This window comes from Hyaena hyaena, unplaced genomic scaffold (assembly GCF_003009895.1).
Source record: "Hyaena hyaena isolate Hyena2069 unplaced genomic scaffold, ASM300989v1 scaffold_858, whole genome shotgun sequence".
Classification (NCBI taxonomy): Eukaryota; Metazoa; Chordata; class Mammalia; order Carnivora; family Hyaenidae; genus Hyaena; species Hyaena hyaena.
In genome coordinates, this window is record NW_024081484.1 from 451,171 (window position 1) to 467,773 (window position 16,603).

A 16,603-nucleotide genomic window follows, 5' to 3' on the forward strand; every position below is an offset into this window, starting at 1 on the left:
ACAGAGTGCAAGTGGGAAGGGGCAGAGAGAGGAGAGACACAGGATCCAAAGAAGGCTCCAGGCTCTGAGCTGTCAGCAGAGCCCAATGCGGGGCTCAAACCCATAAACTGCAAGATCATGACTGAGCCGAAATTGGACACTTAACCTACCGAGCCACCCAAGCACCCCAATATTTATTTATTTGTTTTTTAGAGAGAAAATAAGAGAGTGCATGTGCGTGGCAGAGAGACAGGGAGAAAAAAATCCTAAGCAGGCTCCATGCCGACAGAGCAGAGCCTCCATGCAGGACTCCCCTCTCAGGAACCATAAGATCATGACCTTAGTGGGTCGCTTAACCGACTGAGACACCCAGGTGCCCCTCAGTATGTTTTAAAAAATTACATTTTCCCCCTACACATTCAAGTCTCTGTTCCTGTCATTTTCATTCAGTCCATATTTTTTCCTCTTTCAAGAGTCCAGGAATCTTTACAGAAATACTTTGTTTCCCTTTAAATCACTGTGAAGAATTGGAGAAAGACAGTGAAGGCAAGAGACCCTAAATTCTATGCCACCAACAGAAATGAGCATGAAACTTTCAAGAGGTGCCAACACTCACCAGGAAGAAGAAAAAAAGTACGATGAAGGCTTTTGAGCAGCTTTTTATTATTTATTCATTCTCTTTAAGAATGCTATCTTGTAAGCCAATTGTAACTAACATTACCCAGAACACACTTACATACTATGAGAAATGTTCTTTATCACATCTTCAGAAGCAACTACTACGAAATGTACAATTCCTTATTTGAAACCTTTTTGACCTGATATAGTTCAGAATTCAGAACTTTTATTCAACAAGCTTGTCTGTCATATATTACGCAACACATTCAGCAAGGGCTGGAGCTGCACTACAATCAAGCACATTAACAGTTCTGTAGAAAACTTAGGAATAATCAAGTCAAGTGCATATTTAGTGTTACATGGCTTCAGTTCCGTTCACCTCAGATTTAACTACCAAGGGAGTTAGGAAAGACAGATAAAGGATTGGGACCTGTAATGATATGTTTGAAATCCGGTTCTATATATTTGATACCTAGTTCACAGCCAGTGTTAACTGTTGGTCCTTTCTTCCACAAAAATGAAACAATGTACTTAAAATGAAAACTCAGTGTATTTTGTTTTAGGAGGTAAATGTAAAATAGCTTGGCCTGCGAAACTAAGCTAATCACATTATGATCTTCTTAAACTTGTTAGCTCCGTTTGGGTTGAAAACTCCATTTTTTGGCGCAACGGTAAAAAACATCAGATCAACCCCAAGCTTGCTGCGGAAGCATCCGTCGGGGCTTCACGGAACTGGGGCATCACGAAGAATTGTAGACGGGTAGGGACGCCAGGGATGCTGCAGAGTGCTTGCAGTATTATCTACACTGGGCCAACTTCAGCCTCAGTAGATAAAGAGAAAGATTAAGTAGAGATCTGTGTGGTCACTGCTCTCTTGCTAGGACACAGGATAAACAACAAGATTCCTTTAAAAAGCATTGGTATAAATTCTTGCTTCAGTGAGTCGCACTGGGAGGGGTAAGGAGCGGCTGGCAAGGCAGAGTGAGGGTCAGAAGAGGAAGGGAAACAGGGCACGAGTCCTGCCCGAATTGGATCAAGCTGAGGCTGAGCCGTCAGTTCCTGCATCCGTCCCAGAATGTTGTGTACCTGCGTAGGCGGAGCGCTGCCTGTCCGGAGTCCGCCGCTGTGTCCCCGGCCTGGGCGCTGGGCTCCATCTGCTGCACGCAAGCAGTCAACTGCTGTCCGGCAGGGCTGGGGCAGTTCCTCCGGCGTCGGGGGAGCTTCTCCTAGGCACGCAGCCTAGAACCCAGCCCCAGACAGAGGACACCCGCAGGAGGCTGGGCTGGGTCCTACCACAGCGCAGGCCCGGCGGGTCCCAGGCTTCGAGGACCGCGCGGGACCTTCGCGGCTTTCCGTCCAATCTTCGTTAGCCGGTGATTACGGGGCGGGACCCTCGCGGCTTTCCGTCCAATCTTCGTTAGCCGGTGATTACGGGGCGGGACCCTCGCGGCTTTCCGTCCAATTCCCCCTCCTTGGGGGAGGCGGCGGAGGGGGTCAGTGTGGTTGTGAGCTGCGACGGAGGAGGTGAAGCGGCGGCGTTGAGGACCCGCAGGCCCGACGGGGCAGCGCTCCCTCCCTCCCCACCCCGTCGGGATGGTTGGGAACAGTTAAACTGCGTAGAACAGAGTTCCATAGGGTTGAACGGCAGAAGTGGTGGGACTCGGCGGGTGTGTGGTGTCGTCAGGCGTCTCGCCTGTCGGGGTCGGAGACGTACCCCTGGGGTTGGGCCGCTGCGCCGGTCCGTAGTGCTGCTTATTTGGATTTCTCTCACTTGGTGGCCTTCTGAGTGTGCAGAGTTGCTCTTGCTGTGGTGGGAGAAGTCTGCGCTCTCGTCGCTCTGCACCTGAATCTGCAGCCGACCTTTAAACTCGTCGACCTGCGACTGGGCGCGGGCACCGGGAGGCACTTTGTCTAGTGAGAGTGTGGTTATCCGAAACCTGGTGAATCCTGTAGCAATTGCTCGTCAGCTGTCTGGCAGATAGACTTTTTTGCATGCGTGCCGTGATCCCCAATAGTTTTAAATCTTGGGGCTTCACAGTCTCTAGCTTTCTTGTCTTCCACTTTTTTTCACCAGTTTGTTGTTAATTTCCCGCTCCCTACCCCCTGAGGTGGTCACGCTTGTTTCTTGCTTCCCACAGTCACCCGCCTAGTTCAAACCCCCTGTGTTTTCTAACAGGGTGGTTGCAGCAGGCTCCTGGAAGTCCTAAACAGTTCATCTTGGTGTACGGGTATGTGACCATGTATTTCTTTCTTTCTTTCTTTCTTTCTTTCTTTTTTTTTTTACTTGGTGTTGCCGATTCTCTTTTCCACTTGGGGTTTATATTTCGTTGCCCCCAGGAAGCCTCCTGTAATTAAATGCAGTGTCATGATTTAATGCGTATATAGGTTATTTTAGAGTTACTTAATCTGTGTGGTTGAGCATTCCAAAACAGTCTTTGCTAAAAGGATCTGTTAATTCCTAGTTTCAGTGTGTACCTTTTGGCGAGTTAAGACTGGGAAACATCAGTTTTCTAGAGTCCATTAAGTACTAAGGGAGGTATACAGAGAGAATGGCTTGTCTTTTCTGTATATGTGTATTAGATTCTTATTGCTGCCATAGCACTTTACCACAAAAGCAGCTACACACACACACACACACACACACGCAAAAGAAAATCACAAATTGTTTATCTCACAGCTTCTACGCGTCTAAAGCCCAGGTAGGTTTAGCTGGGTACTCTTCTTAGCACCTCACAAAGCTGAAATAAAGGTTTCTATAGTTCTGGGCTCTTTTCTGGAGACTCTGGGGAAAAATCCGCCTCTATGCTAAGTGAAGGTGCAGAATTCATGTTCTTGCAGGTGTAGGACCGATGATCCCATTTCCTTACTAGGCTCCAGCTGGGGGCTTTCTCAGTTCGGTAAGACCACCTGTATCTTCATTGCCAGACAGCACCTTTAATCCTTTTCATGTTTTTAATCTCCCTGACTCACCTACAGCCAGTTGCTGGAGAAGCTTTCTGCTCCTGGGGCCGCAAATGATTAGACCCACCTGCATAATCTAAGGTCCCCTGTGCTTTGTAGGACACCGTGATCACAGTCATGGAGGTGATAATCTCATATTCACAGGTTCTGAGGAGTATAGGGGTGAAATCGTGGGAGCCATTCCTACAAGTTCTTCCTAGCATCATATGTTGGTCTCAACCAGATTGCTTTATTTTTATAGTGTGTGTGTTTTTTTAAAGTTTATTTATTTAGAGACCACCCGCCAGCAGAGGAGGGGAAGAGAAAAGAGAGAGAAAATCCCAAGCAGGCCCCTTGGTGTTTGTTCAGAGCCTGGCGGGGCTTGAACCCACGAATTGTGAGACCATGACGTAAGCCAGAATCAAGAATCGGACGCTTAACCAACTGAGCCACCTACGTGCCCCTGTGGTGTGCTTTTGGAGGCATTTAAAAACAATCCTGGGGGCACCTGGCTGGCTCAGGAGAGCATCTGACTCTTGATCTTAGAGTGGTGAGTTCAAGCCCCACATTGGGTGTGGAGCCTATTTAAGAATAATAAAAAAAATAAATAGGGAGGGAGGCAAACCATGAGAGACTCTTGAATGCTGAGAACAAACTGAGGGCTGATGGGAGTTGGGAGAGAGGGGAAGGGGAGTGATGGGCATGGAGGAGGGCAATTGTTGGGATGAGCCCTGTGTGTTATATGGAAACCAACTTGACTATAAACTATTTAAAAAAATAAAAAATAAAATAAATAAACCGTTCCTAACAACAGCTCTTTCTAATTGTATGATTATCCTCTGTACACATAAGGAAATTCATTTCAAGTTAGTTGCCCAGAGGCTCATGACTAGAAAGTGGTAGTGTTGGTATATGGGCCCATGCCGACATTTCCATGAAGTCTAAAGCCATTGTTGATGGATGGTCAAAATAAAGTGCAAAGTCATTAGACAGCAAGAAGCTGAGGAGTTAGGAGGTCTTTGTTGTACCTTATTTTTGGATTGTATCTTTTTATTAGTGCTGTAGGTTGAGTTCTCTTACCTTAACAAAGAAAGCTCGGTGATGTGAATGAAAGTGTTTTCCCATACATGTAGAGGCAGGAGGCTAGGGCTGATAGGAAGATTCTGACAACCTCAGTCCCTGGTGTCTGTAAGGAGTTGCACAGTGCTACTTCTGTCGGTACTACCTGTTAGGCAATGAGGAGAGAAAGCACAGAGAGAGCCTGTGTAGTTAGTCTTTGATAGGGGCATGACCTGGTGGTGAAACATAACAAAGTCATACTGAGCTCGAGGGCAGGGTAGGAGATAAAGCTGTGTGGCTTTATGCCCAGCTGAGTCAGGGTTCTGTTAAGAAAAAGGAAAAAGTTAATTGGTTGAAAACCGTCTCTGCCACACCCTTGCTTTTGATAATGCTTTATTCTTTAACCTATGAGTAGAATATTTTGTTTGGCTTTGCTATCAGTTTTAATTTAAAAAGTAGTATTTGAAAGCACAGATAATTCTTCTTAAGGTTCCTTGATTTCTCAATTGCTATTATACTACATTACTTAATTTTTAAAGGCTTCTTTGAGAAATTTAATTTTCCTTTTAACATTTGTAAAACCTTATTCACATTTTGGGTTCGTTTGATATCTCTGATGAAAATTAATAAATTTGTTCAAGATTGCTATGGGATACTTGAAGTCATTGTGGGTAGGCCTCAAACCATCTGCATAATTAGGTTACATTAACTTGTCATAGGATTGATGAATTCTGTAATATTCTGCAAGTCCACAGCTGGATGAGTCTTCTGCTTTTCATGCCTGGCTGTTGAGGGTTCTCACCTTCTGCCCAGCATACTTTTCTGAAACCTGCCTACTCCTTTGGAGGTCCTGTGAGGTCTCTTACCTGCTCTCAAGTAGCTTTATATAAGGGGAAGATTGGATCAGATTTTGACCTTCCCATGAGTGAATGCCAAAAGGCAGAGATAATAGGAAGATCAGATAACAAGCTCTCTATGACACCAGCAGTAGTACTTAGCAAATAGTAGGTGCTGACTCTGAGCTTTGGCCCTTGGATTCTAAGCTTTTTTAAAAAATTATTTAATTGATTTTCTCACTTTCACAAATTTGTGAATTCTTTAAGGACTAGAACAAAGTTCTCGATGTACTGTGGTCCTTAGATAATGACTTATTGAATTGGAATTAGAATAGATAAGAATATTTATGAGATTGAAATTGTGAGGGCTTTTTTTCTTTAGTTTTCCTGTTGTGATTGCATCATGGAAAATCAGTTGGCTAAGTCAACAGAAGAACGAACATTTCAGTACCAGGATTCTCTTCCATCTCTGCCTGTTCCTTCACTTGAAGAATCATTAAAAAAATACCTTGAATCAGGTATATGTATAATCTTTTTGTATATATTAATATTAGTAATGTAGGAAACTATGAAATTACTAGAAATTGATGAGGGTGTAATTGCTTTTTCCTGGAGGCTCATGATAATTAAAGTATCCTTAAAATATGCAGAACTTTTTTGTCTCAAGTTAATTTTTCCATAGTTTGAAAAGCCAGATAGTACTGCTTCATTCTCTACTCCTACCCCTAAATCCCACTCCCTCAGGCAAGCATTTTCCAATATTTTCTCAGTTTTTTGATATTGTTTATTTCCAGATACTTTTTTATCTCCAGATTTAAAGTAACATTTTTTGCTACTATTTATTTATTTTTACTTTTTGATATTATAAATGTTTCTAAAAAGTTGTGGCTTTAGCTCTTTCACACCATTAACCTTTCCATCCTTCACGCCCAGCAGATATGTAATCCAACATATCCACATTTTCCTTTTCATTATCTCAACATAGTTGTACAGAATCAACCATTTGGGATTAAATGACTAAATGAGTATTCACTTGATTGAACTCCAGGTTTTATCTTATTTAAATCAGTATGTGCTTTGTACTTGAGTTATTTGACGTGACCATTTAGGGTTTATGGTTATGCAGTTAACTCACAGTGTACTTTGGTGACCTTTTTGCTGATTTTTTGTTTTGCTGGCTCATTTTTCATTTACTTACTTTGCTTTGTATCCTTAACTGATTCACTCCCAAGCACCTCAGTTCACTGAAAACCCCCTAACTACATTATGTAGATTGGTATATAATACATATATGTGTATGTACCTATACCTATATTAAATACATAAGCTATTCTCTCTGTTTCATTTCTTGGATATCCCCCCTAGGGTCCACTGCATTCTTGCTCCAAAGCGTTTACTTTTCTGGAGTTGGCTGACAGCTGTTCTTGGGGGCCTTTCTTTCCCCCATCATCCTGGCAGTTCGCTTCACCTCTCCCTCCTGCGTTGGATTGTCTGGTTCCTGTCTTTCTTATTCTTCCTCTTTTCCCTTATTTTTGTGAAGTGCATCTTCAGGACCTACTTGAGAAAAGAACTTTTGGGAAGAAAAGAATGTGAGACCTAAAAATTTATTCTACCTTCATACCTGATTGTTTGGCTGAGTATAGAATATTCTGTGTTGGAAATGATTTTTCTTTAGGAGTTTTGAAGATAACTCTCTATTCCTCTTGAGATGTCTCATGCCATTCTGTTTGATCCTTTATATGTGGTTTGTTTTTTACTTTGTGGACGTGTTTGGAAACCTTTTATCCCTACCATTCTGATTTTCTCCATGTCCCTTAGTGTATAGATTGTTTTCATTTATTTCTCTGAATACACAGTAGGTTCTTTTAAATTTAAAAAATTCATGTTACTCACTTCTAGGACATTTTAAAAATAGTTTTTCTTGGATAGTCTTCTCCTTCCTTTGCCCTCTCTAGAACTCCTGTTAATTGGATCTGGGGCATTCTGGACTAAGCTTTTAATTAAAAAAGTATTTCCTTCATTATTAGTGCCTTTCCCTTTCTGGAAAAGGGTCTGTTTACTGTTTGGGATCACCAATCCTGGTTTTTGACTCTCATGTGAGATGCTTTCCTCAAATATCTAATAATCTGTAGTCTTCGTATTTAAGAGCTACACCCTAAAAAGCCAATTGAGAGCTTTATGTGTGTGGATAGGGATTTGGTGACTGGTGGACTTCCAGTGACCCTTGTTGCAGAGATCTAGCAGTTCCATTGGGGCATGCCCAGATCTACATAATAATTTCTCTTGGACCGATCTGTTTCCCCAAAGAGTTCTCTTTTGTTTAGAAGGTATGAGCCTGGTTTCTAGTGTTTTGGGAGCTAAGTAGGGGAAGGAAGCTGGAGGGGTCATTGTTCGGGGTATACACTTAATTATAATCTCTCTCTTTTCCAGTATGTGTTAGAAGCTATGTATTCTGCTTGTTGAGGTCAATTTTTCCTAAGAATAGACCTCTAGATTTCTACTGGCATTGGTAGGAAGTCGTTTGGCTTTCTAGAGTGGAGAAGGATCTACAGGAGTGGGTGTGGATGGGGTGATTGTCTGCTGCTTCTGAACACTTTTAAGAAGACCTGTTTTCGGCCTCTCTTTGTCCCCTTTGAAAGTACATTTGCCTAGGGGCGCCTGGGTGGCTTAGTCGGTTAAGCGTCCGACTTTCGCTTAGGTCATGATCTCACGGTTCGTGGGTTCGGGCCCCGCGTCGGGCTCTGTGCTGACTGCCAGCTCAGAGCCTGGAGCCTGTTTCAGTCTGTGACTCCCTCTCTCTCTGACCCTCCCCTGCTCACGCTGTCTCTCTCTCTCCTAGAAATAAATAAAAAAACATTAAAAAAAAAAATTAAAAAAAAAAAAAAGAAAGTACATTTGCCTACAATTCTTGAAGCTTTCTGGGATTCTACTGTAGGAATTGGTTTGCTTCTTGGTTTGCACCTAACTTTACCTTGTCTCTTCCTACCGTCCACTGCCTATGCTTTAGATGGGCTTTCTGCAGCCTACAAAGCCCCTATTTTCTCATGTGTTTTCTGATTTGTAAAATGTTAGCTTAACTGGTCCGCTGTCCTCTCCTTCCATATTCTTGGTCCTTACAGGTTTTGCCTTTGTAATTACTGTCACTTTACTAAATTGTAGGCGGATTGGAGATAAATGTATGCATTTAGTTCACTTTGTTTAACTGAAAGCCCTTGATATTTTTTAAATTTCTTCTTTTCTCTTTTTCCTCAAGTACTTTTATGGGAAATTGGGAATTCAAGTTTCTTTTTTTAAAAAATTACTGATTATTCACTGTTTTTGATTATTCATATCACTTGGACTTTTTCTAAATAGAGCTGTTTAAATCGACTTTAAAGTAGTACTTGGAAGAGACAGAATCAAACAAAAGGAGAATATTAATGTCCTTTGCTAATTTGCTTTTGTCTTCAGCTTAATTTTCAGAACAATTGGTTTTCATTTTCATGGACTAGGAATCTTGTATTTCATTTGTTTTTGTTTTGTGTGTGTGGTCTTTTTGTTTGATTGTTTTTAAAGGAAATTGTTATTGGCTCTGGCTCTGGGCTGGAGGCAGGCTTTACACTTAAATTTACATACATATTACATTTACATACATGATGTTCAAGGCTCTGCTTGGACATTAATGGAAAATTTTAATTTCTCTTATTCATAGCTAAACAACTTTGACTTTTCTGTTGGACTAATAGCTAGATGATAGTTCTGTCTTTATCATTTTAACTCTCATCATCCAAAATGATTTTAAAATAATTTTTCAGAAAATGGTTATTAGATTACACAGTATCCACTGTTTAATTTTTTACCACATTTTACATTGTTGCCTTTCAGCTATTTTGATGTAAACTCTATTATAATAATTTTTTGGACTGCTGTGATAATTAATGTGTATATAATTGTTTTACATAATTAAGTCTCAAGATTTATGTAATAATGAGGTGAGTTTGTGGTACTTGACGTCTAAATATTTTAATGGGTATTTTTTCTTTACAGTAAAGCCGTTTGCAAATAAAGAAGAATATAAAAAAACTGAAGAAATTGTCCAAAACTTTCAGGATGGTGTTGGAAGAAAATTGCACCAGAAATTACTTGAAAGGGCAAAAGGAAAAAGAAATTGGGTATTTGTGTTATTGTACTTATAATTAGAAAATTGATGAAATTGAATGAAAAGTAAAAATGTTTTATTTAAATAGCTTTCATTTTAAAGTTATTAGTGTAAACATCCTTGCAGTCATTTTTGTAGTCCTCCGAAAGAATTAATGAATTGTTTAACTCTAGGGAGTTTAAGTGTTATGTGTGAGCTTTTCTTTTACATGTGGAAAACTTGTTAAAATGCAGATTTCCTGGGACCAATGATTCTGATTCAGTATCTTTGGAATGGGGAGGCCTGTATACCCTTGTTTTAACTGTTCCATGTGGTTCTGATGGAATTGATCTGAAACATTTTGTTCAGCTAATCCTAGCCTGAAAAAACTCCAAACACTAAATAGACATGCCACGTAGGTGGCATACAAATACTTAAGCATTGCATGGGAGAGAAAGGACCTATGACAAAGTTGGAGTAGAGAATGGTTATGAGTGTTATATGCTGGAATTAAATTGAGCAGGAGATGTCATATAGTCGTTACTGACACACTGCATAATTTTCCATAACGAATCTTTAACTTCTTCAGCTTAACTACTCTACTTCTGTAGTATGAAGCAGAGAATAGGTTTTTATAATTAAAAAACATTGTCGGGATGCCTGGGTGGCTCAGTCAGTTGAGCGTCTGACTTTGGCTCAGGTCATGATCTCCCAGTTTGTGGGTTTGAGCCTCTCATGGGGCTCTGTGCTAACAGCTCAAAACCTGGAGCCTGCTTCAGATTCTGTGTCTCTCTGTCTCTCCGCCCCTCCCTGACTCATGCTCTCTCTCTCTCTCCTTTCAAAAATAAGAAAATAAAATTTAAAAAAATTTTTTTAAAGCAATAAAGAGACTAGAAGTTTTTGAATAGCTAGAAATAATGATTGTAACTATATTTAAGTTTTAGAAATAAAAAGCTGATCTTAGTTATTGATAACTATGAAGGAATAATAAAATTTTATACTTCAAGATTCCTTTCTTCTCAGTTTTGAGACCTGGGCAGTTTTAATTGAATCAGGGTAAAGGTAAAGAAGTCTGTATCCTTTTTGGTTATTTCCTTTTCTGGATGACTGCTTATGGTTTATAACGTCCATTTCTTTAAAAATAACTCAAGATAACTTGATGCGATCTGTATATTTATGCATTAAATTCCGTTGCACATCATAAAAGAAGGACACAGAAGGCACTGTCTGTGAAAAAATCTAAATTTACATGTACTGAAAAGGTTTCATATTTCTGATTTAATTTCAGTTTTTGCTTGGAAAAAGGAAAATTGCAAATGTCTTAATAGTTGTTATAATTAAGTAAGGATTTGTAAATATTTATTGTACCCAAAGTACTCTGAAAAAACACACCTATGGACTTTGGTGTTTGTGATTTTATTATGATCTATCTGAAGTTGCCTTTTCAGGGCTTTCTGGTTCCCTGTTATTGATAGTGCAAATAAACTGAATAATATTTAAGATGGTACAGTTCCAAAAGAAAGAAATGATCATAGCATTTTTCAATTATCTATGATAATTTAAAACAAGAAAATGTGTTTTTATTTTTCAATTAATTAATTAATTTTTAAAAATATTTTTATTTATTTCTAGGAGAGAGACAGCGTGAGCAGGGGAGGGTCAGAGAGAGAGAGACACAGACTCTGAAATAGGCTCCAGGCTCTGAGCCTGCAGTCAGCACAGAGCCCGACGCGGGGTTCGAACCCACGAACCGCGAGATCATGACCTAAGCGAAAGTCGGACGCTTAACCGACTAAGCCACCCAGGCGCCCCTATTTTTTAATTTATTATTAGTTAAACATGCTACATTAAAAGCCATTGTCATTGTGCAATTTGATGTGGGCAAGTAAATGTGCTTTTAAGTATTAAAGAGTAAACAAGTACAGCTTTTGTTTTGTTTGGCAGCAGTTACACATTCAAGTATACCCAATCTCATTAAGTTGAAGTTCTTAATTTCTTTTAGCTGGAAGAATGGTGGCTGAATGTTGCCTATCTGGATGCTCGTTTACCATCACAACTGAATGTCAATTTTGCGGGTCCTGCACCTTATTTTGAACACTGCTGGCCTCCAAAGGAAGGCACTCAGTTGGAAAGAGGAAGTATAACTCTTTGGCATAACTTGAACTACTGGCAGCTGTTAAGAAAGTAAGGACAGTTATGTGAGTTTAGTAACAGATTTACCTACAGTTTTTAGGTGGCAAAATATTTGAGAAGCTAAATTTTACTTATTTGAAGATACTACGGTTGTGACTGCTTGTTTTACAAGTGTTCTAATGACTTGCTGACCAAAATACTTTTTGTTTGTTTGTCTTAATAGGGAAAAAGTGCCTGTTCATAAAGTTGGAAATAATCCTCTCGATATGAATCAATTCCGAATGCTGTTTTCCACCTGCAAGATTCCAGGGATTACTAGAGATTCAGTTATAAATTATTTTAGGACTGGTAAGTAGAAAATGTGGGTATTTTTTGGTAAAGGCATTGGGATTTGGGTAGTTGTGCTGTGGTTTCTACTATGACACTATGGATGACTAATCAGAGGCTTTCTTTGAACCTTTTAGTCCTTGCGATTAGTTGAAAGTAATTTGTGGGGATGGATTTTTTTAAAATGCTTGTTTATTTTGAGAGAGAGAGAGAGAGAGAGGCGCGCAGAGAGAATCCAAAGCAGGATTTCTGCTGCCAGCTCAGAGTCTGACATTGGACTTGAACTCATCAACTGTGAGATGATGACCTGAGCTGAAATCAAGAGTTGGACTCTAAACCAATTCTTTGTGTCTGCTTCAATTTCTTTCATAAGCTTTCTATAGTTTTTAGCATACAGCTCTTTTACCTCTGTGGTTAGATTTATTCTTAGGTATTTTATGGTTTTTGGGCATGTAAAGTGCAGAGTCATTAATTGAATAATGTGCCTCTTAATACAATCCTTCAAGCTGTCATAAACTATATTCTTGTACTTATGGCCATGTGAAGAGGTATAGATAGGGATAAAGCTGAGGTAATAAGTAAACAAAGAAAGAACGGAGTTGGTGATAAATACTGTATAGAGAATTCAAAAAACAGGGGTAACTGGGCGGCTGTTTACGTAGTCAGGGAAAGCCTTTTTGAAGATACGAATAATATGTCTCAGCAGCTTTTTGGCTTTTTATTTTTGTTTGATTCAGATTGTTGTTTTATGTGTGGAGGGAAGAAATCCCTTGGGCATGAATAAACTTGGCATGTTTGAAGGGGAATATTGATGGAGTAGAGTAGGCCAGAGGGGGCGGGGCCAACTGGAGTGGTGACTAGAGGCTAGATCTTATGTATTTTGTAAGCCAACTCAGGTTTTTGGATTTTACTTAAAATGTGAATAAGACAATATTAGTGAGTTTTGAGAAAGTGATGTGAACAGGTTTATGTTTTGAAATGATGATTCTACTTCCTGTTTGAAGATTAAGATTTTTGGAGACAATGGTAGAAGCAGGGAAATCAGTTAGACGATTGTTTTAGTAGTTCTAGTGAGCCAGAATAATGACTTGTACTAGGGTGATAACATGGAGCTGATAAAAAGTTGTTAGATTCTGGATATATTTTGGATTTGGGTTTAACAGAATAATTCATAGATTGGTTATGAGATGTAAGGGGAAAAAAGGGAGTCAGATGACTTCAAGGTATTTGGCTTAAAAAATGGAGTAGATAGGTGTGTTGGTTCATGAGATGAGAAAAATTGGGAGGAAATATTTAGGGAGGAAATTAAGAGGTCCCTGCCTTTTAGACATCTGAAGTGAAATGCAAATAGACAGTTGGATACAAAGTTTGGACTTGAAGAACAATTTCAGTGCTGCACAAAGAGATTTAGGAATCACCATTAGCAGTCACAGAAAACATTTTAAATCCTTAAGAGTAGCTAAGATTACTTTTGTAACACAAATAGATGAAGATTATCTGGTGAACTGGTAATGATGCTTAGCACAATTAAATATGGTATTTGGTGGTCTGAAGAGGAGAGCACAGCAAGAGAGACCAAGGTGGGAAAGAACAAGGACAGTGGTCTCCTAGAAGCCAAGAGGAGGAAGTGTTGTATTGAATGCTCCAGAGGTCAACTGAGGTAAAAATTAAAAGTGACTGTTGTATTTGTCAACATGATATAGACAATCTGCTCCTGACAAGAGCAGTCTTAGTGGAGGTTGGAGAAGGGAGCTCAACTGGAGGAGATGAAAACAAGCCAAGTAAGTAGTGACAACATTTGGAAATAATCCTTATGGGAGAACTTTTGATGTACAGTGGGAGATACTTTATCTTTTTAAAAATAGGTGCTATTATATAACAAAAAGAAGAAAAAGTCATCCAGATCGGCAAGAAAGAAGTCAGACTTTTGCTGTCTGCAGATGACAGGATACTCTCTGTAGAAAACTCAACAGATGGCACCAAAAAATTGTTAGAGCTAATACATGAATTTGGCACAGTCACAGAGTATAAAATCAACGTGCAGAAATCTGTATTTCTATACACCAATTACAAAGTGATAGAAAAAGAAATAAGGAAATTGATCCCATTTGCAATTACATCAAAAACAGTAAGATACCTAGGAAAGTACTAAAGAGGTACTCTGAAAACTATAGAACACTTAGGAAAGAAATTGAAGAGCACACAAAGAAATGGAAAAGCATTTCATGGTCACTGAAGAACAAACATTGTTAAAATGCCTATACTACCCCAAGCAATCTATACGTTTAATGCAGTCCCAATCAAAATACTACTAGCATTTTTTGCAGAGCTAGAATAAGAAATCCTAAAATTTGTATGGAATCACAAAAGACCTCGAAGAGTCCAAGCAATCCTGAAAAGGGCAAACAAAATTGGAGGCGTCACAATTCTGGTTTCAAGCTTTATTACAAAGCTGTAGTCATCAAGACACTATTGTTACTTCCACAAAAACAGAATAAAACACCCAGAAATGGACCCACAACTACATGATCAACTCCTCTTTGACAAAGCAGGAAAGAATCTCCAATGGGAAAAAAAAAGTCCCTTCAACAAATGGTGTTGAGAAAACTCGGCAGTGACCAGGATGAAAGACCTACATGTGAGACATGAAACCATCAGAATACTAGAGGAGAACACAGGCAGTAACCTCCTTGACCTTGGCAGCAGCAACTTCTTACTAGAAACTTTGCTGGAGGCAAGGGGGAAAAAAGCAAACATGAACTGCTTCATCAAGATAAAAAGCTTTTATACAGTGAAGGAAACAATCAACAAACTAAAGGTAACTTATGGGATGGGAGAAGGTATTTGCAAATGACATATCGGATAAAGGGTTAATATCCAAAGTCTATAAAGAACTTAACAAATTCAGCACACACACACACACAATGGGCAGAGGACATGAATAGACACTTTTCCAAAGAAGACATCCAGATGGCTAACAGACACCTGAAAAGATACTCAACATCACTCATCATCAGGGAAATACACATCAAAACCATGATGAGATACCACCTCATACTGTCAGAATGGCTGAAATTAACAACAGAAGAAACAATAGGTGTTTGCAAGGATGCAGAAAAAGGGGAAACCTCTTGCACTATACGTGGGAGTACAAACTGGTGCAGCCACTCTGGAGAACAGTAGGGAGGTTCCTCAAAAAGTTAAAAATAGAACTGCCCCATAATCTAGCAATTGTACCATTAGGTATTTACCCAAAGGATACAAAAATACCGATTCAGAGGGGTCTATGGACCCCAAAGTTTATAGCAGCATTATCAAAATAGACAAACTCTGTGTATACACACATATACATACATACATGCACACATATACATACACACACGTACATACATACACCCACACAATAGAATATTAGCCATCAAAAATAATGAAATCTTACTGTTTGCAATGACATGGATGAAGCTAGAATGTATTAGGCTAAGCAAAATAAGTCAGAGAAACCATATGATATCACTCATACGTGGAATTTAAGAAACAAAAACAGATGAGCATATGGAAAGGGTGGGTTGGAGTGAGAAGAGTGGAAAACACCACAAGAGACTCTTAATGATAGAGAACAAACAGGCTGGTGGAGGGAGCTGGGCTTAGATTGGTGATGGGTATTAAGGAAAACAATTGTGATGAGCACTGGGAGTTGTATATGAGTGATGAATCCCTGAATTCTCCTGAAACCAATACTGCACTATATGTTGGCTAGCTAAAATTTCAATTAAAAAAAAGTAAAATGAGTGCCGTTATATCATGAGATTGACATAGGAGAGAAAGAAAAATAATCTTGCAGGGGAAAGAATAAACAGCCAGTTTTTGGAAAGAGATGAGAATGTCAAACATAGAAATGGCGGAGGGGTGAGAAATGACCAAAGATGAGAGGAAATACAGAAAGTGTGCATCTAGATGCGGACATAATTGACCAGTTTTGTTGTGAGAAGATGACGCCCTGTGGATTCCTTATGTTTGCCTTGGTGAAATGATAACTGAGGTCGTCAGCTGGGGTAGAAGATTGGAGGAGAAAGAAGGTTCGAAATACTAGTCGTTTTTGTAAAGTAGGAGAAGCAAATTTGCTATGGAAACATATGGTAGCTGATCAGTGTTGAGTGCCCATTTGAAATGATGTGTTTATGAATTTAAAGTTAAATTAGATAATGTGTTTTTTCTTCAACAATCAAGCAGAGGGAGAGTGAAAGATTTAAGTGTTTTGGAAGGGAGAAATTAAAACGGGTCATGGAATCTATCTTGGATACAGAGAAAATTGAAGAAATTATGTTATGTGGAGGCAGCATGTAAGCTGCTGTGGCTAAAATAATGGTGTAGTAAAGAGGCAATATTTAGAACTTTTTTTATTTTTATTTCTCCCTTAAGAGACCATTAAGACTAATTTGGTCATGCCTTTTTCCCTGTTTACCTCGTTTTGCCTAGAAGTTCAGACTTGTCAGGTCATAGCCTGTCATCTGGATTCGTGGATTTGTGTTTAGGCTAATTTAATCTGCGTTCCTCACTACTGTGACCTACTCTCCCTTACTTTTCGAGACTCTTT

The 16,603-nt window shown here is 39.4% G+C and overlaps 1 protein-coding gene across 8 annotated transcripts in view; it reads left to right on the top strand.

The window, feature by feature from the left end:
• Positions 1-1,698: 1,698 nt before the first annotated feature.
• Positions 1,699-16,603, top strand: part of CROT (carnitine O-octanoyltransferase) — a 49,464-nt gene continuing 34,559 nt past the window's right edge. For 4 of the 8 annotated variants that reach the window (XM_039219972.1, XM_039219978.1, XM_039219977.1 and 1 more), the window contains exons 1-5: positions 2,106-2,825; positions 5,815-5,950; positions 9,459-9,583; positions 11,552-11,733; positions 11,906-12,030. In XM_039219972.1, the coding sequence (XP_039075903.1) occupies positions 5,836-5,950; positions 9,459-9,583; positions 11,552-11,733; positions 11,906-12,030 (547 nt within the window). In that variant the 5' untranslated portion in view covers positions 2,106-2,825; positions 5,815-5,835. Of the gene's footprint in view, positions 1,971-1,998; positions 2,022-2,105; positions 2,826-5,814; positions 5,951-9,458; positions 9,584-11,551; positions 11,734-11,905; positions 12,031-16,603 lie in introns of those variants that run through there. The other 4 variants (XM_039219973.1, XM_039219976.1, XM_039219974.1 and 1 more) reach the window with 4 other exon arrangements.